The sequence below is a fragment of the Gouania willdenowi genome, chromosome 16, assembly GCF_900634775.1.
Source record: "Gouania willdenowi chromosome 16, fGouWil2.1, whole genome shotgun sequence".
Classification (NCBI taxonomy): Eukaryota; Metazoa; Chordata; class Actinopteri; order Blenniiformes; family Gobiesocidae; genus Gouania; species Gouania willdenowi.
In genome coordinates, this window is record NC_041059.1 from 37,630,436 (window position 1) to 37,657,217 (window position 26,782).

General features: G+C 39.6%; 1 protein-coding gene across 2 annotated transcripts; it reads right to left on the reverse strand.

Annotated features, from left to right (window-relative positions):
- Positions 1–214: 214 nt before the first annotated feature.
- On the reverse strand, positions 215–20,354 carry LOC114478604 (leukocyte antigen CD37). 2 transcript variants are annotated; one of them, XM_028471777.1, is made up of 8 exons: positions 20,231–20,354; positions 17,775–17,853; positions 17,267–17,379; positions 16,756–16,830; positions 5,130–5,225; positions 2,448–2,645; positions 1,126–1,209; positions 215–649 (listed from the first exon to the last, which is right to left on the reverse strand). In XM_028471777.1, exons 1-8 carry the CDS (start codon positions 20,288–20,290, stop codon positions 479–481), a joined length of 876 nt encoding a protein of 291 aa, XP_028327578.1. In that variant the 5' UTR covers positions 20,291–20,354; the 3' UTR covers positions 215–478. The 2 variants fall into 2 exon arrangements, with proteins under 2 accessions (XP_028327578.1, XP_028327579.1); XM_028471778.1 differs by lacking the exon at positions 5,130–5,225.
- Positions 20,355–26,782: the final 6,428 nt, after the last annotated feature.

The window sequence follows — 26,782 nt, forward strand, 5'->3', positions numbered from 1 at the left end:
ACATTTTTTTTTTGTTATATTCATACTTCAGGTACCCTTTAAAAAAATGTTCTTACCCTCCCTTAAAGAGGGGGGGAAATCACAATTATGCAATAAAATACATGTATTCATTTCATTGCAATTTCATTAAAATAATAAAAAGGTCATAAACAGATTGCACTACATGTAGTGGTGACCTTCAACAGCATGTGCAGACAAGGTAAAAACAAGCACATTAACATTCAGCCAGGTGTGATTTATTTGTTAATAGTTTGGTTACAAAATTTGAAAATTCAAAAAAAGTGGTATATGATCCAATTGAGATAAAGAAGAAAAAATACAGTAAAAGACAAGAAGAGACTAAAAACTGAAGAAAGAACCGAAAATAATCAACCAGGATGAGCATAGACAGAATAAAGACGACTCAAAGATTGAAAACAAACCAAAACACATTTAATGCCTGACAAAAAGAACTAAAATCAGACAGTATTTCATGTCTTTAATCCCAGTCTGGATTAACTGTGTGTGTGTATCTCTGCTCTCTGTAATCCTCTTCTTCGTTGGTGCTGTGACACAGGTTGTCGTGGTCGTTGGGCTCGGTCAATTTTTCCGAGGCTTCTTTCCGAGCGAACGTTTGGTACAAATACACTGTGATGATAAACTGGAACAGCTGTAGCGACAGAAAGAGTGAAAGAATTTCACTGGAAAGAGTAAAAATCTGTGTAATCTGCTGCTGTTCTTACCTGTTGGTGTTCATTAAAATCCATTTATTAGTTTCCTTTATTTTTCTCCTGTTTTCTTATTTTCATTCTTAATGCTGCCCAATAATTACACTCCTTGATGGCAAAATATTTGAAGTAAATAATTAAGAACAATTCAATTTATTTATATAGTTATTTTCTTTCTTTTAAAAAGTAATTTCTTAGTGAATTTTTCCACTTTTTCACTATTCTAACATATACAACTGAACCATGTACAGTACATCACAACTACTGTATTATGAATACATTGGAAAAATACAAAAATATGGAAACTTGCTATCAAATGTGAACACTGGCGCCAACTAGCAGCGCCGCATGGGAAGAACTGTGTCATCTGTGTTTTAATGATTCCCATTACATCGCTAACAATGGGACGTTTGATCACCTGGATAAAGACGAGACTGAAGTCCATAGCAACAACGGTCACAATGTTTTCCTGCAGCCAATCACCGAGCACCTGACTGCAGCCCTGAAACAAACAAACAATAAATGAATGCACAGTAAGATTTCAACTTTAAACCCTGGTTCACCATAACGATGAAACCTCCACAAAACACAGAGGATTGAAGTGAGGGGTGCACACACCCGTACAATGGGTGGTGACAAAATCCCAACAAAATTCCTACATCCGGAATCTGAGCTCTGACGTTTCATAACAAAGATGGCACCGTGCAGAGTCACATGTTGGTGGTAAAACAGTGATTAAAAACATTTTAATGCCTAAAACTTTAGGAAATAATATACAATATTCACTACGTTAATAAATTACAGCTTTTTTATTACTTATCAACCTGGGCTACGGATCTCCTCCTGTCTCCGTTTCTGTATCTCTGGGCTTTGTTCTGCATGATTTTTCATATGTTTATACATTTTGTAGTGTTACTGTTATCTTACAGCCTTTTACACAACATACACTTGAGCAGCAGCACTGACACAGACACACACAGACAGGTCGCTCTTTGTTGAAACCACAGCAGTCCGTGAGCACAGCAGAGAAAACAAAACAAAAGGATGTTTTTACACGGGTACTAATCCCATCGTTGGTATTGATATTATCGATGGTTTTTCGATCGATCCCCAGTTTTCTGCACACCTCTAGCGGGCACTAACCAGCACAAACATAAATCAGTGCCTCTGTAATGGACTAAACACCAATGGATAAAATCCCACGTGTGAAATCTGAACACACAACATCCCAACGGACAAAATCCCAAAAATATTCTCATTGCCAATTTTCAACAAAATCCCAATGGTTTTAGAATCTTATTGGATAAAATGTCAATAAAAAAAACAAAAAAAAAACACAAACATATTCCCAACAGACAAAATCCTGACAAAATTTCTAAATCCGAAATCCAAACAGACATGAACCCAACAGACAAAAACTCAAAGATAAAAGCCCTACAACTTCCCTACCTCCAAAATCCAAACAGACAAAATCCGAACTTTCTTGTTCCCCACAACTCCCTTACGTCAAAACCCCAACAATATCCTAATCAGGACAATTTATAACAAATTCCCAACATACAAAATCCAAACTGTCAAAATCCCAGTCTCGTGTAAATATAAAACGTTGACAAATGCTTTGAAACGTATAACAATTTTGTCCTGGATTCCCATTGGAGAGAACACACAGTGTGACATCACCCTCTGGGGATCAATAAAAGTTTATTCTATTCTATATTGTATTCTATTCTATTCTATCACCTGGAGGAAGGTTTGGTTTCCCATGCCGATCAGCGGCGGCGTGAGGCTCCGCCCCTCAGAGCACCATGGAGAGTCGCCGCTTTGACGGAACCATTGGAAACACGAACAAGGCAGAATTGTAGAATTGGTCATGTTCAGGGTCTGGATGAAGGAGTTTTCCAGCCAATCAGCAGGGCCCGTTAGACCACAGCAGTGACCCTGAGCAGCAGAAACCATCAAAAGAGTTTAAAACATGACCCATCACAACACAGACATTAGATCACAATCAGCAAGAAACAATAATCATCAAAGACATCATTATATATAGAGATAAAAGAGATCTGTTCCTGTCCTTTGTTATAGACATTTAAAGAATAGATCTGTTCCTGGTCTTTGTTACAGACATATAAAAATAAATCTGTTCATGTCCTTTGTCATAGACGTATAAAGAATAGATCTGTTCCTATCCTTTGTTACAGACGTATAAAGAATAAATCTGTTCCTGTCCTTTGTCATAGAAGTATAAGATAGTGTTGTGTTCAAGACCACACTATCCGAGACCAAGACTTGCCCGAGACCAGAATGCACCGAGACCAAGACAAGACCAAGACTTTCGGGAGCCGAGACCGAGTCAAGACCAAGACCATAAACATTATTTTTTTCAATTTAAAAAAATCTATAAATAAATAAAATTATGACAAGGTTCGACAGTTAAATAACATCTCTCTTTAATTTTTGTTTATTTTAAATACATTTGACGGACAAAAAAGGTGCCTGCAAAAAATTAACTAAAATATTAAAACTACTACTGCTACTGATAAATTCACAATTACTTTACATATTTGAAAACAGGATTTTTATGTCAGCTGAATGTACAGCAAGTGTTTAAAAGCATTTCTGCCAAGAAATAATGATTCTTGATTCTGATTCTTTGAGTTGTGCAGGTCAACAGGTCACAGATTTCACAAGATCATTTTTTAGTTTGAAAAAGCCTTTAAACAGGTTATTTTTATTAATTCACTTAGTTGATATAGTTTAATTTGGTTGCTGTAATGTAACTAGGATATTCAATTAACAAAGGTTTCCCACTGTAACTGTAAAAGTGAAACTTTCTGAAATAAAACTACAAACAAGTTGTCATCAGTGTAAAAAACATAGAGCTACAGGTAGATGTGAAACTAAATAAAACAAACTCAAACCCTGGAAAAGTCATGTGACAAATCAATCAATAGTTCTTGTTGAGAATTATTATTATTCTGGATACAGTGGAAACAGAAACTATAAAAAAATAATTATATTGTGAACCTGTTTATATTGTGGGGAACATATTATATACATAAATGTAATTGGAGTCTAAAGACACAAAAAAAAAACACCACTTTAAAAAGAAAATAGACTAATATAAGACCTCTTTACAGTTATTTGACTCATTCTGCGTTAGTGCAACTCTGCGGCGATGACGCACTGGTGACGACATAATCCGAGATGGCGGCGGCCTGGACTACAGCCGACATTATGCCTTAAAAGACATGGATATAATGAAAAGAGTGGATGGACAGATGCATAAACATGCAGCCTTTCACACAGACACACACGGACTTATTAAACACACACAGACTTATTAAACACACACAGACTTATTAAACACACACAGACTTATTAAACACACACGGACTTATTAAACACACACGGACCTCAGTAAACACGGTAAAAGGAACAGGCTTCACCGCTCGGCTGGCACTAGGACCCAGAAGCAGAGTAAGTGCGTCCCCTATCCAGCCTTCACAGGCTGTAATATCATCAGTTTATCATTTTACCAGTTATTAGAGCTACTGTCTTTACCAGGGAGATAATATTTATTACTGGTGATTGTTTTCTGGAGTTTTACTGGGATTTTTACCGGTGATTAGTTCATATCTCTCTTGCGCTCCGCGGTCCAAACTGACACCGTAGCCACACACGTATGAGTGTCACACACGTCACTCAGTCACATTAAGGAAGGTTGTGGTCAATATACGGGGTGGATTAAATAATGAATAAAGGATTGTTTTATCCCGTTCTTCTCCGTGTTATTATCACATTATAAAAAAGTTTAAAAATAGCAGGAATTAATTCTGGTCTCGAACGGTCTTGACGGAAAATCCCGAGTCCGAGACAAGACCGAGTCAAAATGCTTCAGAGTCCGAGACGAGACTGAGACCTTTAAAATTTGGTCTCGAGACCAAGACCGGTCTTGACCACCACAACACTAGTATAAGAATAGATATGTTCCTATCCTTTGTTAAATACCTATAAAGAATAGATCTGTTCCTGTCCCTTTTCAGATGTAAATAGAATAGATCTGTTCCTGTCCCTTTTCAGACATATATAGAATAGATCTGTTTCCATCCTTTTTCATAGATGTATGTAGAATAGATCTGTTCTTGTCCTTAGTCACAGACGTATAAAGAATAGATCTGTTCCTGTCCTTTGTCATAGAAGTATATAGAATACCTCCATTCCTGTCCTTTGTTACAGATGTATAAAGAATAAATCTGTTCCTGTCCTTTGTCATAGAAGAATGTAGAATAGATCTGTTCCTGTCATTTGTCATAGACATAAAAATAGATATGTTCTTGTCCTTAATTACAGATGTATAAATAAATGTATAAATTTGTCACAGACATATAAAGCATAGATCTGAACAAGTCTAACTCGACTTACATAGAGCTGCACGTCATCCATCAGTGTGCTGTGAGCGCTGATCCCCCCATACTCAGAGATGGTTTGATCCACAGCCTCCTCCAGGCTCCTGGAGAGCTGAACACAACAAACCACACCCACAGAACCACACGATCCAGTTAAAGCACCCGGGTCATGGACTACCCAATTCAGTGACGTGCAGTCAGGGTAGGCAAGGTAGGCACCCAAGGGTGAAGTGATATTTTGATTATTTGTTTTAATTATAATATAATTATAAATTATTTATTTTTTGATTTCCGATAGCCTACAGTACCTATAAGTTTGAAAGTGTCAGCATTTTGTGTGTTTCATAGACCAAATGACTAAACACCTCCATCCATGCGCAGTCAGTCCCCCAAGAACTGACTGACTAAAAAGCAGCTCTCTACGCTGCCTTTGGACATAGCCGTGCTATGCTAAATACTATACTTAAGTTCACAGTGCATTAGTGAATTGATATCACGTGGCCGCTGCTGCTACGTTCTCTAGCTAGAAACGGGATAACACTACAGGGCAGGATGACAGCGCTAGAGACAATAGAGAAACTTTCTTTTGAGGAAAAAGGACAGCTTTTAAAAGATTTGAACCAACACCTGAGCTACCAGACCTTCAGCAAAGGTAAATTGTTCATATTTTCCACAGTGAAAGGAAGGATTGACTTTGTGGATGCTCCTCACTGAGGCTGTTCCTAGTTGTTGTTGTTGTCATTTTCTCGGTGTTTCCAACTGTTATGGCAATTTTTATATTCATCATCATATCGTCAAATGTATGTTCATGTGTACAATTTGTCATGTTTTAATACATGATGACTCCATTACTCTTTGCACTTTTGAACAGCTGAATCATGTTAGATTAAACAGTACAGATCGTATTGTACTCAGTGCAACACAGAGTCTCTGCTGAAGGCCAAAACTCAAACTCACATGCAGATATACACGAACGCACACACTATCAAGGATAGATAAGAGTGGCGCCCAATCTTCCTCATAATATACACGTCTTCATCATCCTCAATTGTTTCCACTGTTGGGCATCTGACTCCCCCCTTATCCTCACCTCAGGGTGGAACTTTTCGGTTAATCTGTATAAAAGCTTAAGCTGTGAAACTGTTAGAGAGAGCGGGTCTTGCCTTTTTGCTCTGCCACGAGCCTGAGCTTTCATTCTTTCATGGATGGAAGCTTCTTTTTTACTCCTTTTTATTTTATTTTATAATAAATCTTTTTTATAAAATCATCAATACTTCGCCTGGACTCCATCATTCAACCAGAGCAATAAATCATGTCTCCAAATGAGGTCAACCGCAAATTTGCCGTGACAAATTGGCGATCACGAACAGGATCCATCTTCTACTCTGGGGGGCTTCTGCCGTGGACCAGCACTGGAAAGTGGACGCACTTAAAACCCCAAAGCTGCCCCACGGTGGTCTGCCCCTCGGACAGAGACTGGATCACGAACCATCGGTTGATCATCAAACACCAATTCGGACTATCAAGGTAAAGCTGCCTTTATATATATATATATATATATATATATAAATTTTAATTTACATATATATATTCGTTCTGTGTTGATAGAAAGGCAACCAGTCGAGCACTGTATTGATTTTCATTATTCTGGAGGTTCTCTCCTCCTTCAGCTGTTCTGTGTTTTGACGCAGTGAATAGACTGCCATGAGAAAGGCTCAAATGGTTGAAGTTCTTTGCTTTTTAATACTATAAGTTCCCTATATTTTTCTTCGGGCTCGGATATTTTTGTTTAGGCATCAAATACGGCTGGTCATTATTTACTTTGGTTTTGTTCAGGCACCTCCACGGACAGCCTGTGAGGTCCTGACCATAGGATAGACAGGCAACCAAAGTTTCCAAAACACCCCGGTACCATGTACTGAGTTCACCACTGTACCGATATCAAAAAAAAAAGATTAAAACCCCAACCCTAACCTAAAGTGTAGTGAAGACCTTGGCTCAGGTGGTAGTGGGTCGTCTTCTGATCGAAAGGTTGGGGGTTCGATCCCAGTACCTGACTATGTGTCGAAGTGTCCTTGGGCAAGACACTAAACTCTAAGTTGCTCCCAGTGGTCGACTAGCGCCTTGCATGGCAGTCCTGTCCCACTGGTGTGTGAATGTGAGGGTGATTGGGTGAATGAGCTGATATGTAAAGCGCTTTGAGACTGTTTCAGTGTGGTGATAAAGCGCTATATAAATCAAGTCCAAATCAAGTCCAAGACTACAGGGAGTAAAACACTAATAATGGGATGAACAATCCAATAAACAAATAATATTTGCATCCGCATATACAATATTGGTATGATGTGAACTCAGATCATGTTTCGGTGAGTTTAACTTCTTTTTTACCTTTGTTTTTATTTTTTGTTTAAACGTGTGAATGGAATCAGATTTCTCCCTTTGGTTGTTTGGCTTTAATGCTTTCATTTTGGAGAGAGTCAGCTGCTGTGTTTCTGTGCATTTTGGTATTTTTTGTTTTTTTTTTTCTCTCAGCTGAACGTACGGACGTGTGGCACGGGGCACAACCACACACACACACACACACACACACACACACACACACACACACACACACACACACACACACACACACACACACACACAGAGCGAGAAAGAGCCGCACCCTCACACACAGAGAGAGAGAGGGAGCCACACCCACACAGAGAGAGAGAGAGAGAGAGAGAGGGAGTTCGCGCCCCTCATTGGCCTACAGAATAGTGCTAAGCAACACACACTCTAACACACACACAGATGAATACAGTATTTCATGTTATTTCATTTTAATATTACTGTTATCATCATTATCATTTTTTATTATTTTATTGTTAGTTTCTGTTGGCTTTGCGGTTGTCCCTGAAGAAATGACATCTTCAATGAAATCTCTTAATGAATGAAATCACCTTCAACTCTTATGCTAATGAAATGTCAACATCATTCAAAGGACCAAGTTTCAGAAGGAAATCGACTATCAAAGGACTCAACTCTCCCATTCAGCAAAGCAATGCTGCAACGAAATAACTCGCTCAGTCCCAAGTCAACTCTTCATCGTCAATGGAATGGGCCGCATGCCAATGCTGGGATTACCACATCCTGCCCCATCATCAAAGACTGAGAACCTGTGGGCGTCAGAGTTGGTTGGACACTCCCCCACCAATGAGTTGCGGGTTAAACGCCACGATTACTGCCTGAATGATGGGCAGCAACTGCAGACTGATCACACGTCTGCTGGAACATCTTCACCAAAAAAGACACTGTTTCAAAAGCCACGAGGATACCAAGCCATAAGAAGTCCACCACAGCCTTTGGTGGTAGTGCTATATCACTTTAGCCTTGAACTTTGGCATGGAGGGGGACAACTAGCAAATAGCCAACAAGCTTCTCCTTCGATAGGACAACACGAACCCCTCTTTTTTCTGACTGTACGCTAGATTATTTTGTTTTCATTTATTCTCTCACACGCAGACAGACCAGACATACAGTCACACACATGTTCATAACTATGAGCTGAAACACAGGACCACCATAACTTCACACAGAACCCTTCTGTTTGCCACATGATACCATGTGTGCCCATCATTTATCTTTGCTTTTATTCATTATGTTGCTCATTTATTTACACTGCTTGTGCCTTTATGAGAAAAGAACAAACAAAAGGGAAGAAAATAGTGTTACTGATAGGTTTGTTTTTGTTTGCTTTTCTTTCATTTTATTTTCTTGTTGAGGGGAGGCCCCCCCCACAATGCAAGATATGGTTACATTCGTTGAAGAAAGAGCCCTCTGTTGCCTCAGCTTTTGGAGCTGAAGTTTAAATTTTCTTCTTTTATTGGCCATGATTTTTTTTGAGCTCACACGTTTTTTTTCTCCTTTGTTATTTCTGAACGATTCTTCTTTTACTCTTTTGTTTTTACTCAGTTTCAGGAAAATTGAGACAGAGATTGAGGACTGCAGCCTCAACCAAATTTACATTTTGACATTTTTTGACCGATACCCTCGTAAACAATCTGTACCTTACTCTTTTGAAGCTGCTTGCGACAGACAGCCTAGTTCAACATTCATCGTTTTCATTTTGCGCGCCTCCTCCTTACCGCGTTGGACTGTCTTGCCGGCCCGAAGCCACTGGACAGCAGGGGGGGTACCAAATTTTTCCTGAGAAAACTGTCCCATTAGTTGCTATGAGTACATAAGCAATTACTTTTCAAACAAGAAGTCCTGGTTTAATGTGCAGAAAAAGGATAAACCTTGCTAGGGGAAGCGCTCTTTGGGGGATAGTGGTCCACCTGATTTGATACATGCTTGGTAACCGAATACCGTTCTGAACAAATTTCTACGTTCCCTTAGAGTGAGGGTTATTAGAGGTTGCGTGCTCCGTTCAATGTTGGATAATATTACAGGTGCCCAAAAAGTCCTGGCAGTTGTGCAAAGTTTTCCCTCGGTTGCAGACCGAGGTTGAGTTATATGCCCAAGCCCTTATTTTGCAAGAGTGGAGGTTGAGGTTCCTGCTGGTTCAGAGATTTTTCTTAAATTTCGGGAAACTGACAGCGGTCGAGTTTCCCCCGGTTGCGGACCGGGGTTGAGTTTGGTTATTAAGTGCACGGCCGTGCACATTCTGCCTGATCAGCAGATAAGCAGACTGTCAGTACTACCATGGGCAATAATCTAAGTGTAGACTCCGCCAAGGCGGAAGTAAAAAGGAGCGTACCTCTTATTAATCAGATGATACCAGTGAAAAAGCAATTAATTAACGCTAAAAGGTTGCCAAGCATGGGGGGCAATAAGAGCTCATTGACCCCGAGAGAGGAGGTGGACTGGCTATCACTGCTGGTGGGTTAGATGAGGCCTATATTCTATTTAGACACTATGCAGCAAAACCTTGTGAATTCATGGACGTGAAAATTGAGGCATGAACGTGTGCGGTGCATGAATGACTGAATGATGACACGTTACGTATGCCTGAGAGAACTGCGTTGTGAGTGCGAATGTGCCGTGGACGTGTCGTTGAGTGATTGACCGATGAATGGCTGTTTGACTACACATGTTCCTCTGTTTCACCTTCCTTTCCTCCTGGGTTTTGATGCACTAGATCTTCTCCCTGTTTTTGCCAATTATGTAGTGGGGTGTTCAGATCTCACTGCTGCTTGTTAATAGAATTATGGTTTTAGGCCTCGGGCCTTCTAAAAAGTTTACCAGGTTTTAAAGGTTATTTTTCTGGGTGTTTAAAAACACCAACCGACATTTTTAATATATAATACCACTTTCAGTGGAATGACTGGCTTTGACCTTGACTGACCTTACTGTTCATGTTCAGTGTTCATGTTTTTGTTGTTGTATCTGTATACTCGTTGTTGTGTGCACTTGTCTATGTCTTCGTCTTAGTTGTTGTTATTGTGTTGTTTTTTTTCGATATACAGGTCGCTGGCTGTATACTCAAAGGAGACGAATCAAATCCAACTAAAGAAAAGGGATATTTTAAATTATTCATTTAGGTCTTTGTTGTATGATTGTGTATTAATCATTCATTCATTACCCTGCAAAGAAATGCTTATTTAACCAATACAGCTATTAAACTGCCATTGTTATAGAGAAATGCTAGGAAAAATGTGACCTCAATGTGACCTAAACATGACCATCCGGTAGTGATACTTCTTTTTTCTTAGAAGACGTCTGTTTTTCGAAAGAAGAACTAACACCTCGAGGTGTCGGTTAAACAGGATGCATTAAGTATTAACCACACAAACAGATGGAAACCACCTTTAAGTAACTTTTTGTACTCCAGTTGGACCATGACATCTGAGTGAACTTTTGTACTTTTGTATTGCCATGACATCTGTATAACCTTTTGTACTTTCGTATGACAGCTGGGTGAGTTAGAGCACCTGCTACTGCTACGCCAGTAAGGCCTTGACATCAGTATGAACTTGTGTTCTCTTTTTCTATTCGCTAAGGTGATTAGGGCATGTATTATGACACGTTATCACGCCATGCTTTGGGCTATAAATATATCACTGATTACTGTATTCGGGGGCCTCCTTTAGACGGACATTCAGTTGTTCATGAGGCCCCCGTCTTTCTCTATCGGCTGATAGTTTAGGACTTTGATACTTTGAAACTTTTTGATTGACTTTTACTTTATTTTTGTAAACCTTTAATAAAAACCATTAAATATTAAGAAGCCTTCTTGATTAAATCAACCTGCAATATATATACTACCCACATCTGAGATGACTCCTGGGTCGAGAGACACACTTCTAGACCTCTGGTAAGTGAATCCACCTTTGGCTCCCTCTTTATCAGGGGAGTCAGGGGGGGCTAACTCATGCTGTTGTAAAAAAGAGTTGTTTCCAGCCTTGACCTACACTCGGTGGGTCTTAATATCAATCCCACAAAATAGCGAGACGACTCTTGGACTTCCTATAAGAGGAGGTACATATAGTCCTTTTCTTTATTAATATAACATTTAATAGAGGATAGGCAGCCAGCTTCGGTGACAAGGTAGAGGGGGAATTCTTGTGTGAAGTTACGACAGTTTTAGATCCCCTACCGTTATAAAGTCCCGCGGGCTAACGACAGTCTTAATGTTTTCCTCTCTTTCTGTTTCTGAGTGTTTCCGAATAGAAAATGCCACCGCCTTCTCGACTCCGATCCTACCTCCTTCGCCGCCATGCCTGGTCACTGCTTCTTATGATGAAGGATGAGAATTAAAGGGAAGTATTGTCCATAACTATAACTGGGAAGCAAAGGGGAAATAGATTGAAATAGACACGTGACAATATGACATATTGTGGATGTTCTAACATAATATCTATTCCAGAGACTACAGAGACTTCCAATCCAACTGAAAGTGGGGACAGATCTTCAAATTTCCAAAGGGAGCGTACAGTTGACCCTGGCTTTGACCTTTATGGCTGAGGAGGAGGAGGTCGAGGAGGCTGGAGGGCACAAAGGCAGGCGGACACAAGAGAGAGGAAAACGGAGACACATCCAAAATGATCAGATAAGTGATTTTCCAATGATATTTATCATATGGTTTTAAGAATCCAAATGCATTCTTATGTAAAAAAAAAAAAAAAAGGGAAGGGAGCGGGCCAACTGATCTGATTTTTGATTTTTTTTTATCAGAATCAGAATCAGAATCAGCTTTATTGACCAGGTACAGTTTAGAACAATACGAGGAATTTGACTAGGTAGTTGCAGTGAAAGGAGACACATCAACACACCGGAGCAGCCATTTGCGGCGCCCACATGTTTAGGTGAAAAAGGGATCAATAACAGGAGGAGAGGAGGGGTGAGGGGAAAAAAAACTGCCAGTTTGAAACTGATTTCCCTAAACAGAGAAAGCAGTGTGAAACCAGGAAAAAAAACCGCCTCTGCAAACATAAATGTAAGCATGACACAGTCAAACAACTCGAGACAAGGCATGTAGGAAGGGTTGGGTGGGAGGTTGGCTGGGGGAGGGGGTCAGGTGGGAAGAACAACAGGAGTCCAGCCGTTTGGGGGACATGGGCGTGCTGCCAGTCGGCGCTGCAACCACGCCTCCATGCAGCTGCGGTCGGGAGGTGGGGAAAGATGGCCGACGAGGCATTTGAAGTTGAAGACCTGTAGCTGCGTTACTGACAACCAGATGACGTGTGGAAAAGTTCAGCATCAACAGTTCCAGGAGGAATGTAGGGAAGGAGCGGGGGGAGGGAGTGGGGGTAAGAGCCGCCGTCTGCAGAAACTTCCTGGTGATAAGAGTTGAGACAACCTTGGCTTTAGCCTTGGCTGGCTGGGGAGCCGAAAGGGAGATAAGCAATGTGATTTGATACAGGCTATGTTAATTTCCAATAGCCTTCTGTCCTGGGTCTCTCTGCTGTAATCCAATGAGTGGCCTAGTTTCCACTTCCAAGCCGGGTCTCGAACTTCTCCCAGTTGTTATCCATAACGCGTAGACGATCCAAAAGCAGCTTGCTTTTGATATCGATCAACACATGAGTCTGAGTGTTCAGAGCCCTGCTACATCCTTCAGAAATCACTGGCGGCTTTTCCAAAACAGTCGCCAGCGTAGTACGGACTTTTCGATAGATTAGGAAGCCACCAGCTCCGATCAGCAGCATGCCTACTATCATTATTCCAATCATGTAGATGTCCTCCACGTCTTCCACGGAAAGGATGGACAGACACACAACTCGCCACTTGTTCCAAGGGTCAAGTGTGTATCCAGCCGCAAACGTCCCGCTTGGACATGCGGGGTCACCACCCCTGGTTCTTTGCGTCGAAAAAATCTGATCGATAGCACTGAGAGACCAACTAATTAATTCCATTATTCCGGTTTTGGATGAGTTGCAGAGAGAGGCTCTTGTTAGTTTCACAAGACCTGACAAAGCAGCAGCTGGGAGAGAGATAGACGGAAGGGAGGGAGAAACAGAGAGTGCGAATGACCTCGTCGAGAGAAGCAAATATTTTATTATTATATTATATTTTATCATGAAAATAATATACCTCAAAACCCTCCAACCATTTTCTTCTTGTTCCACCAGCACTTAGCGCGCAAGACCATAAAACACCTTCACTGGGTTTAGACACTTTTAAGAGTAAAATTAAGTGTTCTCAACATTGGGTTGGTGGCCCAATCTGGGTCACCTGAGAGTTAAAAAGGGTCCTCCTGAAATTCTTGATAATTGATTGATATAAGAGATAGTTTAAAATTAAGTAACTTCCAAGCATTTAAGGAAGCTCTCCAAACCGTGCTGGGGCTGGTCACTCCTACGAATGGGATAAACACAGAGAGCAAAAGACAATATGATTGTTCGACTCAACTTAACTTTAATCCTGTCTAACCTTGAAGGGCCAATAATCTTGCTTAACTCTGGTTCAGACACAGAATAGGAGACACTTTTGCCACCAATTTACCTTCAAAATTAAGTAAATTACATCTCAAATAATAATTATGAGGGAAAATAATGAAATAAATGAACTGACAAATTCAGCTCTATAAAAGAATTAGGCTATGTAATTAGGTGTGGTGTGTTAACATTATTCAGAATAAATAAAGGATAGAATACGATTTCTCCTTCACAAATAAGAGATAGCAAAGAAAAATAAAACAAACAATTTAAATAAATAAATAACATTATTTATTTATTTGGTTAAACTTATTTAGCTTTCTCACATCTCCATGTCTCCCAATTGTATGTATTCATCTTGAGAAGACATGTAGTCACACTCCACACTTCTCCGTCCGACTTGCATGTCCTTCTCCGTCCGACTTGCACTTGTAAACAGTGGTTCTCAAATTGTTGCTTCTCACCAGGTATCAGCGTACCACTGGTAGTAGACGTACCACAGTTTGAGAATCACTGCAACTCCAGCTATGCTTCTCCTTGCTCCAGGAAAGGAGAATCGAATTAATACTTCCTGCTTTTCTTTCAGCCTCATATTTTCCCACTCACGTGTGAATGGGCTACAGATAACATTGAGCTAGGCATGGCTAAAAGCTCACTAACCCACACCTAACAATTGTGTGATTGTGCAGCAGCACCTTTTAGGATCTGAAAAGCTCTCAGATCCTGGCCTCTGACCTGTCTCTGCCTTCCCGGAAAATATAACTGAGCACCAGAGCCACACTAACTATTCATTTAATTAGTTAACTAACCCTAACACCCCTACTCTTCAAACTTTATTTGTTTTTATTTTATTTTATTTTATTTTATTTTATTTTATTTTATTTTATTTTATTTTATTTTATTTTATTTTGTTTTGTTTTGTTTTGTTTCGTTTCGTTTCGTTTCGTTTCGTTTCGTTTCGTTTCGTTTCGTTTTATTTTATTTTATTTTATTTTATTTTATTTTATTTTTGTTTTGTTTTCTCCCCCCCTCTTTTCTTCTGTTCAGGTACCAACCGATCCCAAGAGAGGTTGCCAGGTGTGTGGAGACTACCCTTCCTCAGACAACAACGGATCATCTACACGACGACCGGAAATGAACGACCGAAGGTGGCCCGACACTTTCCGAATCCAGCTGACGACCCACACGGCAGTAAAGGTCGCGGAGCGGGCGACATGGATCCAAGCAGATGATTGCTGACACCAGCTGATGCTGAGACGGAGGCTGACCGAACAACGAAGGGGGAACCGACAAGGCCACTGAGTGAGATGGCGTAATAACAACTACACCGTCTAAGCTGGCTTCTCAGGTGCGGTGCACAAAGAAGCGTTCCTTTGCCTTGTGGGATCACAGGAGCTGATTTTCTTTTTCACGAGACACACACACTGTTGAAAAAAAAAAAAAAACGCTCCAGAACAAGAGCCTAGACCAAGCCCTGAGGACCCCGCCGACGTGGGATTTTGTTCTTCCTTTGCTTTGTTTATAAGCCACACCAAAGGCTTATAGCTAGGTGGAGGGTGGACAACCTCACACCTAGCTGCAGGAATACAGTCATAAACCCTTCTTCTGTACCTCACAAAAGAAGAATATATCCAATGTATGACAATAACGATGCTAATGGTTAACCCTGACAGACAGCAAAGGTGGAATATAATAATTTTGTTTCTTGATTTGGTCGTTGATGGCGACCAAAAGTGGGGAATGTTATGGCAATTTTTATATTCATCATCATATCGTCAAATGTGTGTTCATGTGTACAGTTTGTCATGTTTTAATACATGATGACTCCATTACTCTTTACACTTTTGAACAGCTGAGTCATGTTAGATTAAACAGTACAGATCGTATTGTATCCACAGTGCAACACAGAGTCTCTGCTGAAGGCCAAAACTCAAACTCACATGCAGATATACACGCACACACACTATCAAGGACAGATAACATTGGCACCCAACCTTCCTCATAATATACACGTCTTCATCATCCTCAAATGTTTCCACTGTTGGGCATCTGACTCCCCCCTTATCCTCACCTCAGGGTGGAACTTTTCGGTTAATCTGTATAAAAGCTTAAGCTGTGAAACTGTTAGTTAGTGGGTCTTGCCTTTTTGCTCTGCCACGAGCCTGAGCTTTCATTCTTTCAGGATGGAAGCTTCTTTTTTACTCCTTTTTATTTTATTTTATAATAAATCTTTTTTATAAAATTATCAATGCCTCGCCTGGACTCTATCATTCAACCAGAGCAATAAATCATGTCTCCAAATGAGGTCAACTGCAAATTTGCCGTGACACAACACAAACAACAGATGTGCTGCCGTGTCATGAAATATATCTTGTTAGAGGAGTGTGGAGGCTATATGAAATAATTGTTTATTTCTTTAATGGTGTTTATGATGTTGATTTTGTTAGATGGCTAAATACTTGTTCATGTGAATCTTGTTGGGTTTTTTCTTTTTCAATATGAATTTTATATTTTGATAAGCGCATTGAAATGACTTTGTTGTAAATTGCGTTATACAAATAAAGTTGAATTGAGTTGAATTAACACTTGCCAGCAGAAACATTTGCAACGTGCCTACCCAACCCTTGTGGTCATGGCACGTCACTGACCCAGTTAAAGTACCCGGGTCATGAACTACCCAGAGACAGAATCAGGTTTAGGAGAATCCAAATGATTCTAATGAACTGGACCAGAAGTTCTGCACAAACCAAGGCAGGTTTGCCTTCAAAATAAGAGCGTGCTGACCTTGCCTCTGTTGATGAGCAGCAGCAGTGTGATGAAGAGCTGACCCAGGACCAAGACGATGAGGAAGCCCGCATACTGAAGAAGAGGAGCAGAGGATTCATCAAGTCTTCATCACTTCTCAGTCACAGTTAACACACATTAAAGCCTCAGAACATTAACAGGAAAACCTGCAACTAGAATAAGCAGAAAGTTTAAGCCTGAGATAATAAAAGTAACTGATATAAGAATTGATTGTATGAGGCTTTTATTTTGTAGGGGATGTGTTTTTTTGTGTAAATAATAATGAGAAAAGTTATTTTTTAAAAACATTTCCTCTCACTTTAGGTTTAATTCACAGTTTATGTTTATATTAATTATGTTTAAAATGAATATCATATAACAACGCAACACAAAATCATCATAAGTTTAATCATGATTAAAATGATATACATAAAAATGACTTATTATTACTGTACAGTGAAGGAGGAGCTAAAGAGCCACATGTGGCTCAGGAGCCAAAAGTTTGCCTCACCACCAGCAGCATAAATCTGCTCTCTCTGTTGACTCCGACACAACCCAGCACGCTGACCGTTATCACCACAACACCGGTCAGCAGCAGCCCAAACACCACCACACGCAGCTCCTCTGAACACACAATACATTTAAAAGCTAAAATTATCTGAATGAAAGGGTGCAGGATAATTAGAACTTTTAAGTTATAGAAATGGCTTGAAGTCACATACATTTTGTAAGTATGTTTTAAAAAAAACAAACAAAAACAAATGTTTAAGTTCTTTCAAAAACATAAAAGTTGAGAGAAAAAAAGGAACATTTTTAAAAAGCAAGAAGTTTACCATGTTTGAAGAAAAAAAGAAAAAAAACATGAATAGCTGCTGTTTTCTCTGTAAAAAGTGCTTCACAAATAAATGTTATGTATGTAAAAATATAACATATGAAAGTATTTTTCTGTTTACATTTTTCTTACACTCTTTAAAATAAAATAATTGACATAGAATGAAATAGAATAAAAATCCACTGACCGGAGGAAATGACACGTAGGAAGTTGGATTGTCCAAAAAGAATCCAAACAGCACAGCCGGACACGCTCAGACCCAACGCCTGCAGGGGTCAGAGGTCAGAGTTCAAAGCCTGCACAGCAGCAGCTGAGAGCGTTTCCACATCTTAAACATATGTATTTATTAGAGCTGGGTATTGATTGAATTTTCCTACGTCTATTCAAGTCACCAGTGCCCGATTCCATTCAATTTGTTATTCAATTCATTTCCATCTGATTTTCAATTTACTTCTGGATAATTCAGTCACATTAGCAATATTGCTTGAATATGGAAGAGCCTCTAAGAGAACTAATGATGTACAGTAAATAACAGAAAAAAATCTATCTTGGTTCAGAATTAAAAACATTACATTAAGAATGGAGCCCACAGCGCTGCATTAAACTGTTATGGCAATTATTATATTCATCATCATATCATTAAATGTGTGTTCATGTGTACAATTTGTCATGTTTTAATACATGATGACTGCATTACTCTTTGCACTTTTGAACAGCTGAGTCATGTTAGATTAAACAGTACAGATCGTATTGTATCCACAGTGCAACACAGAGTCTCTGCTGAAGGCCAAACTCAAACTCACATGCAGATATACACGCACACACACTATCAAGGACAGATAACATTGGCGCCCAACCTTCCTCATAATATACACGTCTTTATCATCCTCAAACGTTTCCACTGTTGGGCATCTGACCCCCTCCTTCTCCTCACCTCAGGGTGGAACTTTTTCTGTTATCTGTATAAAAGCTTAAGCTGTGAAACTGTTAGTTAGTGGTTCTTGCCTTTTTGCTCTGCTACGAGCCTTTTGACCCTCCTTGTTGGGGGGCTGCTTTTCATTCTTACAGGATGGAAGCTTCTTTTTTACTCCTTTTTTATTTAATTCTATAATAAATCTTTTTTTTATAAAATCATCAGTGCTTCGACTGGACTCCATCATTCAACCAGAGCAATAAATCATGTCTCCAAATGAGGTCAACCCCAAATTTGCCGTGACAAAACATATGGTGGAAAAAATGTATTAAAACAGGGTTGTCAGACTCATTTTGGTTCAGGGGCAAAATATGGACTAGTTTCATTACAAGTGGGCCACAGATTGTAGGCGGGAAAACAAGACAATTTCAACAATAGTATGCCCTACTTTTCACTTCACGTTTAAATTATATGAAAAGTACAACAATATATCACCTAAATTTACTTGGAAACTGAGAATTGGAGAAAAATTGCAGGATTTTAGAAAACATTTGAGTTCTCGCAATTATTTTATTGAATTTGTGTATTTTAAAGTACTGCAATATCTTCATTTAAATTTGTTGATAATTTACATTTTACATATTGATTCTTATTGGTTTTCTTTCTGTCATTTTGCACCTTCTCCTGCGAGCCAAATTGGATGTTCTAAAGCAGTTAGGGTGTCAAACTCATTTTGGTTCAGGGGCTAAATACGGATCAGCTAAATCGGTTTGTGGGAAAACGAGTAATTTCAACATTATTTTGCCCTAGTTTGCACTTCTATGTATACATAAAACACCTATTATGCAAGAAACCAACAATATCCGAGCAATAAGTGACAAATATCAGTCACAACAGGATTTACACTGTAAAGTTCCTATATTTTGTGACCAATTTCTATTTAATTAAAGGAAATATTAATAGAGCGAACTCTGTCCTGGACCATCCACTAGACTTTATTGAGGTGGTGGATGAGAGGAGGATTTTATTTTTAATGTTCATTTTATGTTTGCCTTCATTTTTTCTTAGCTTTCTGTTTTGCTTCCTCTTTGTGTCTTGGCTGCTGTAACATGTGAATTTCCCCACTGTAAAATAAAGGAAGCCTAAATCTAAATTTAAATCTAAATATTATGGAATAATTAGAGGAAAACTGAAAGATTTTTGTAAGAATCTTGCATTTTTTTCAACAGTTTAACATTAAAAATGACTGAAAATAATCATGCAACATTAGCTTCAGGAAAACTGCAAATATAATTGAGTTTTATTTACACAATGATTCATGTTTTCTCTTTATTTTGTTCTTTCTCCTGCGAGCTGAAATGGATGCTCTAAAGGGCCAGAATTGGCCTCCGGGTCTTAAGTTTGATACATGTGCATTAAATGATCAATTCAATTCAAATCAAATACTCAACCATTTTTAACCAAGCCCTAGTATTTCTATAACTGTGTTAATGCCAGTATTATTGGTATAAATGCCATCATTTACATTTGATCCGTTTTAAGATGTAAATACAAGTTCATCGTCACTGTTTACGAATATTTACCAAACATTTCATCGCTTTGTGCCCTGATAGGCGTTAGAATGTGTGTGTTGAGTGTCAGTTGTCAGTTACTCATAAACCGGCTCAGAGCGGAGTGTGTGTGTGTGTGTGTGTGTGTGTGTGTGTGTGTGTGTAAATAGTTTGTCTCACCATGAAAGCCACGTTTAAAATTGTGGAGCAGAACTTCAGCAGCTCCAACTTCAGATTCATCTTCACACACACTGCAGGTAGTCACACACACACACACACACACACACACACACACACACACACACACACACACACACACACACACACACACACACACACACACACGGGGCAAAGTCCACTTCCTTATTGTCTCTACTGTTGTAACCTCATATCAGTGTTGTTACGGGCAAACACACACAAACACACACACACTTCCCTGTCTTTACGTTATATACATTGACGACTACACAAAACAAAATGGCTGTGACCTGAAGTTATCCTTCACCAATGCAGTGTGATCTTTTTAGTACTGGGCTGGATTCAGTAATCTAATGGATTCTTACATGAAGTCAAATGTCATCGCGTCGCTGCAGAGAAAAGATAAAGTGTTGGATGAGTACTAAATCATGACAGAATGGAGGTGATAATCATTGCTAATGTCTGTTAGCGTTTAGCTGGAGGAGTGATTGAATGATTGACTCTGACTGTAGAAACAGCCTTCGGCCTTAAAGTCTGTGTCATATCACAGAAACATGTGTCATTGGCCATTGAGCCAAATTTGAAAGATGAAAAAAATCGTTAAGTTTATAAAATGTGGTTCATAATCATGGGAAAACAAGCACTTCTCTCTGCTCTGGAACCACGCCCACGCGTGGGAAAGGCGGCGCCTCCAAGGCCAGGGAGTAGAGGGGGGAGGAGTATATGTCTGCAGAGCCGAAGGCCCGAGTTCTAGGACCCATTGATTTTGGGGAAGAATGCACCGAGCAGAGTGATAGAGCTCACACGTGCAGCGCATACACGATTCCACTCAATATCAGCTGCAGTCCATGTGAGAAGCTTCTCAACACAAAATAGGATAAAGTCAGATTTGAGGACCTATCATACCTGGCTAGAATCAGCATTGAGGGGCCAGAACTGATGGACTTAGAAAAAGTAAACTGCTGGATGAGTGAAAACTTCCTTCAACTAAACAATGACAAGATGGAGGTGATTGTCTTTGGAAACAAGGAAAAGAGGACTGCTGTCAGCAATTATCTTAAGTCTGGATCTTTAAAAGCTAAAGACCAAGTCAAAAACCTTGGTGTTGTGATTGACTCAGATCTTACATTCAGCATCAGATCAAATCTATCACTAAAACATCTTCTACCACCTAAAGAACATCTCCAGAGTGAAAGGTTTAATGACTCAGAAAGATCAGGAGAAACTGGTCCATGCTTTTATCTCCAGCAGACTGGACTATTGTAATGGTCTTCATCAAACATCTACAGCTGGTTCAGAACGCTGCAGCTCGGGTCTGAACCAGAACAAAGAAGTCAGTTTTAAAGTCTTTTTAACATTGGCTCCCAGTCAGCCTCAGAAAATCCTTTAAAGTTCTACTGCTGGTGTATAAATATGTGAATGGATTTGGTCCAGAATACATCAGTGAGATTCAGTGACGTGCCGTGACCACTAGGGTTGGGTAGGCACGTTGCAAATCGAGACCACCAATTACAATTTCATATGTTTCTGCTGTCAAGTGTTAATTCAGTTCAATTCAACATAATTTGTATGAAGCAATTTACAACAAAATCATCTCAATGCGCTTATCAAAATATAAAATTCACAATAAGAAAGAAAAACCCAACAAGATTCACATGAACAAGTATTTAGCCATCTAACAAAATCAACATCATAAACACCATTAAATAAACATAAACAATTATTTAATATAGCCTCCATACTCTCCCAACAAGATATATCTCATGACACGGCAGCACATCTGTTGTTTGTGTTGGAAACACAGAAACATGGAGAAAATGGCAACAACAACAACTCAGAACAGCCTCAGTGAAGAGCATCCACAAAGTCAATCCTTCCATTCACTGTGGAAAATATGAACAATGTTCTGACCTTATCTCTGCTGAAGCTCTGGTAACTCAGGTGTTGGTCTCACATCTTTTAAAAGTTGTTGTTTTTCCTCAAAAGAAAGTTTCTTTATCGTCTCTAGCACTGTCATCCTGTCTGTAGTGTTATCCTGCCCACTAGCTAGAGAATGTAGCAGCAGCGGTCACGTGATATCAATTCACTAATGCACTGTGAACTTAGGTATAGCATATAGCATACCACGGTTACGTCCAAAGACAGCGTAGAGAGCTGCTTTTGGAAGTAAATGGTTTTCATCTTGGGGAAGTGACTGCACATACGTAAACATATAAAAACACACTATGAGAACAGAGGCAGAGCAGCAACGTGCCTTTGAGAAGGGGCGTGGCCTCCTCTTGCCTTTCAGCGGAGTGAGACTGTGCAGCCGTACCGGGAAATAGCGCTGCTTAGTCATTTGAGCTATGAAACGGGCACAATGCTGACACTTTCAAACTTAGGCTATTGGAAATGGAAAAATAAATAATTTATAATTAAATCATAATGAAAACAAACAATCAAAAAATCAATTGACCCTTGTGTCGGCACTGCCTACCCTGACTGCACGTCACTGGTGAGATGTTAGTCAGGTATGAACCCAGCAGGTCTCTCAGATCTATGGACACAGGTCAGAGATTTTTGGTCATGTTGATGTCATATGTTTGCTGATGATTTTAAATGTTGTTATTGATTTTAAGCTGTTGAATGTTTTCTGTTACACTTTTTGATCATGTAAAGCACATTGAGTTGCCTTGTGTATGAAATGCGCTATACAAATTAATTTGCCTTGCCTATGATGCCAGGCCAGATGTTCAGCTGTGGTTCTACCAGGGGAAGAGGGTTAGGAGACCCCACTATAAGAGCTGGAACCTCTGAATTTATTTCCATGGGGTGAAGCAATGCAGATGCTAAGTTAGTTATGCTACTGTTAATTTCATTCAAGTACAGCATTTCTGAAAAATAAAATAAAAAACTGAATACATGTAACCTGTTATGCTTTGCTGTTATTTAAAACATTTGTTACATTAAAATTATATAAAATAAATGACCTGTTATTTCAGCCACTGCTGAATAAAATAACAAAACAGGCTTCCAGCAACTTATCCCACCCCAACCACTCCACCATGCATTCATACCACTATTATCCACACATTCATAGTGTTGTGACAGGAAAGTGAAATATAAATATAAATAAAGGAGCACAAAGTAAACAAAAAATATAACATAACTGTCACGTTCAGAGGGGTATTCCATAAAGCGTGTTATGTTCAAACTCTGAGTATGTTCAGGCTCAAATGAGGGAAACTCTGAGTATATCAGTCCTAAACGTGAGGTATGTTCTTCTCTGAGTATGTTACCATGGCAACATTGTCCGTGAACTAAACCTGGTCGCTGGCAGGTTTTATCAAAGAAACCCTGGGTTTCTACCTGGCTCCGCCCACCTGAACACCATTTCTGAACACTTTAATGAACGTTAACACTTTTCTCTGAAACACATTAGTAACATCACACACCACAGACGTGTTCACATCATTAATAATGTTGTGTTGCTTTGTGGTTTTTTTTTTGTACAAACGGTAATTTTCTTTATAACATTGTAGATGTAGGTTGAGGTTGATCTGCATTAAAACATCTACTGACGTCTGTAGTAAAGTTCACTGAATACAAACCTGTGGATAATATAAAGGAGGAGATGATCATTTAAATAAATCCACTTTTAGGCTCGATTGTTGTTTTATATTGTTATACAGTTAAATCTGTAGATCATACATCTTTGATGAAAAGATGGTGCAGTGAATTGTGACGTTGGTTTTGGAAGTGATGGGTCCCGCACAGGTTCGTGTCCCGCTTCAGTGTTTTTTTATGACATTTTTTAGGACGTTGAGATGACTCTGGCGACAATATTACATTAAAAATCAATATAAATGATGTGATATCAAGCGGCATTTACTGTCTTAATATCCAGTGTAACAGGAGGGCTCTCTATGCAGCCATCCTATGCTGCTGACACGTCTCCTCAAACACATTTTATTCATATTATTCACCACTTGTCACGTCACTGAAGCAATAAAGTGATGAAGTGACCAAAAAGTGTGACTAATTACAGGTGATTTAAGCCACTATAGTCACTGAAGACTTAACGCACATTTACAACAGGCTCATATTCCTCAAACACCGGCTTATTTCACCCATTACGGTGAATAAATCACTCTCTTCCGTTTGGTTGTCATGGCAGTTCGAGTCATCTCTTATCCATTGATGATGGCTTTTTATCACGTGCGTGCACGTAAGTAACCCAAGGTTTACATACTCAGGGTTGATTGACCCACTTCATACCAGCTGTAATGGAATCTGATACCCAGAGTTTCCCATCCCTGGGTATGTTGACCCAGAATTTATGGATAGACTCAGAGTTTGTCAACCGTCCTTTATGGAATACCCCTCAGGTGTAGTTGCAGACCCAAATGCAGGGACGGAGTCGGAGCTCAAGTGCAATATAACAATATTTGTCTTCTTTATTGCATGATCAGACAAGCAGGGATTCTGCACACAGGTGGTCAGTCCAGGGAGGCAGAGGTAATCAAACACAAAAAGGCAAACAAAGACATGGGGCAAAGGTAAACAAGAAAGTCCAAATGCAGAATGAAAAATCAAATCAAATCAATAACACTAATCAAAAATTAATGAACAAAATACAACACAATTACCTATCGATTTGTAACAACACAAATGATTCACCTGTAGGAAAGTACACTTAATGAATATCTCCAACTCAAGTAAGCAAACATTCCATTTCTTTTCATGCTCAGTTATTCTGTTGTTATTTGTTTCTATAATTGTTTCTAGTAGATACTGATGATAAACTCGATTCTTAAAGTGTTTTATACATAAATTTGATATAGTTTTAGCTTTAAAAATAGACTTTTTACCCACACATTTTAATGTTAATAAAGGTCGACCTACCAAATTATAATCACATAATTGTATTTAGTAAGTGGTTGACAAGTGGCTATTTTCGATTTCTTGTACATCTGTCTTAAAATATAAGGGATACTGGAGCTTGGTTGGGCGGGTGGGACGGCTGGTAGTGGGCGCCGCAAAATGTCCCTTATTTTCAAATCCAAAACTTGACAGGTATGGCTCCATGTGCCCCCTGGTAACTTTGAGCTCCTGCAGTGATCCCACGGGCTCTGGTTCCAACAGAACGGTGATTAGAGCATCTGTTGGCTGCACTAAAGTCTGGAATCTTCACTTCAATCTTCACTCAGCAATTTGCTAAAGGAAACATAATGTAACAAGTTTTACCAAGTTACATCAGGTGGTCTCAGCCTTACACAACTATGCTGCATGATTAAGTTGTTTTTTGAAGAGAAAAGCTGCAATTTTAACTTTTGAAAACATCCAGAATTGTAGCCACGTTAATAATGTTTGTAAGAAAGGTATGTAAATCTGTCAAGATTTTAGCGAGATAAAAGTATTTACATTGGGCGGATCACTCACCTTCCTTCAGGTACCACAGACTCCGTCAGAGAGCTGCCCGGGTCAAAATGGCCGCCGGTGATGCTGTGGCAGAATCAGCTGAAAGGTATCTAGCCTTTATACTGTATACAGTCTAATATCTATGGCTGTGGAGAAAACGATTGGGTCCTAAACCAATGGGCCCTAAACCGAGGGCCTCCGGCTCTGCAGACATATACTAATGTGTGGAAGGGAGTGCCTCCGACGTGGTGAGGCGGGCTGAGCGCCGGGCTGCTTTGCACCTCAATCCGTCTGACACCAGCCCTTACAGCCAATTGTTGTGAGATGTGTCTTGGTTGATTGTGGTTTAGATCAGGCAGCTCAGTGTGTGGATGTGAGTGACGGAGTGGGTGCATGCACGTGGCTGATGAACGTGCGTGTGAGAGTGATCCCGCGGAGTTGAGAGGTGTGTGCGTACCTATGAGTAGAGTTCAACATGGCGACAGGGACAGGTAGCGAGTTTATATTATATATACAGTATATTATATAGTGCAACCAGTCAATAAAGTGCAGCTCTACAACAGCAAAACGGCCTGTTCTTTCTACGCTGTACCATCTTTACCGAGCGTGAGAGGCACAGGAGTTTACCCAGGAGGAGAAGCAACCTCCGGCCCTGAAGATGTGTCCACCCAACCACGGTTAGGGGACGAAACAGGAAAGGTTTTAAGACAGTTCTTATTGTTCTAACATGCCAGAGGCTGTTCAGCTTGGAGACTTGCTGTGAATATTCCTTTACCTGCGCTAAATGTATTTATACGGTTCAGCAGCAATAAAATTGCCTATAGTTAAAATGAGTCAAAGTTTGGTCACATTGGTTTATGCCAGACATTGGCAACTGCTGGCCGTGGGGTCACATGGGGCCCTCGGGCTACATTTGTGAGGCCCTCAAAGTTAATGAGGAAGATTATTTCAAAAACACACAAAATGACAACAAAACCCGAACAACAAAAAAACACACAAGGTGACTCCAAATGAATTAATACAAAATATACAAAACAGCTACAAAAATGACTCCCAAACACACAAAATAACTGATAACACACCAAACAACAGAGATATACACAATAACATAAAACTGTGTAAAATGACAAAAGA

Coding starts and splice junctions, on each gene's coding strand:
- LOC114478604 (XM_028471777.1), bottom strand. CDS start 20,290: ATGAATCTGAAGTTGGAGCTGCTGAAGTTCTGCTCCACAATTTTAAAC. Junction 17,380..17,774: donor CCTACGTGTCATTTCCTCCG/GTCAGTGGATTT, acceptor TTGTGTGTTCAG/AGGAGCTGCGTGTGGTGGTG. Junction 1,210..2,447: donor GAAACCAAACCTTCCTCCAG/GTGATAGAATAG, acceptor TGTTTGTTTCAG/GGCTGCAGTCAGGTGCTCGG.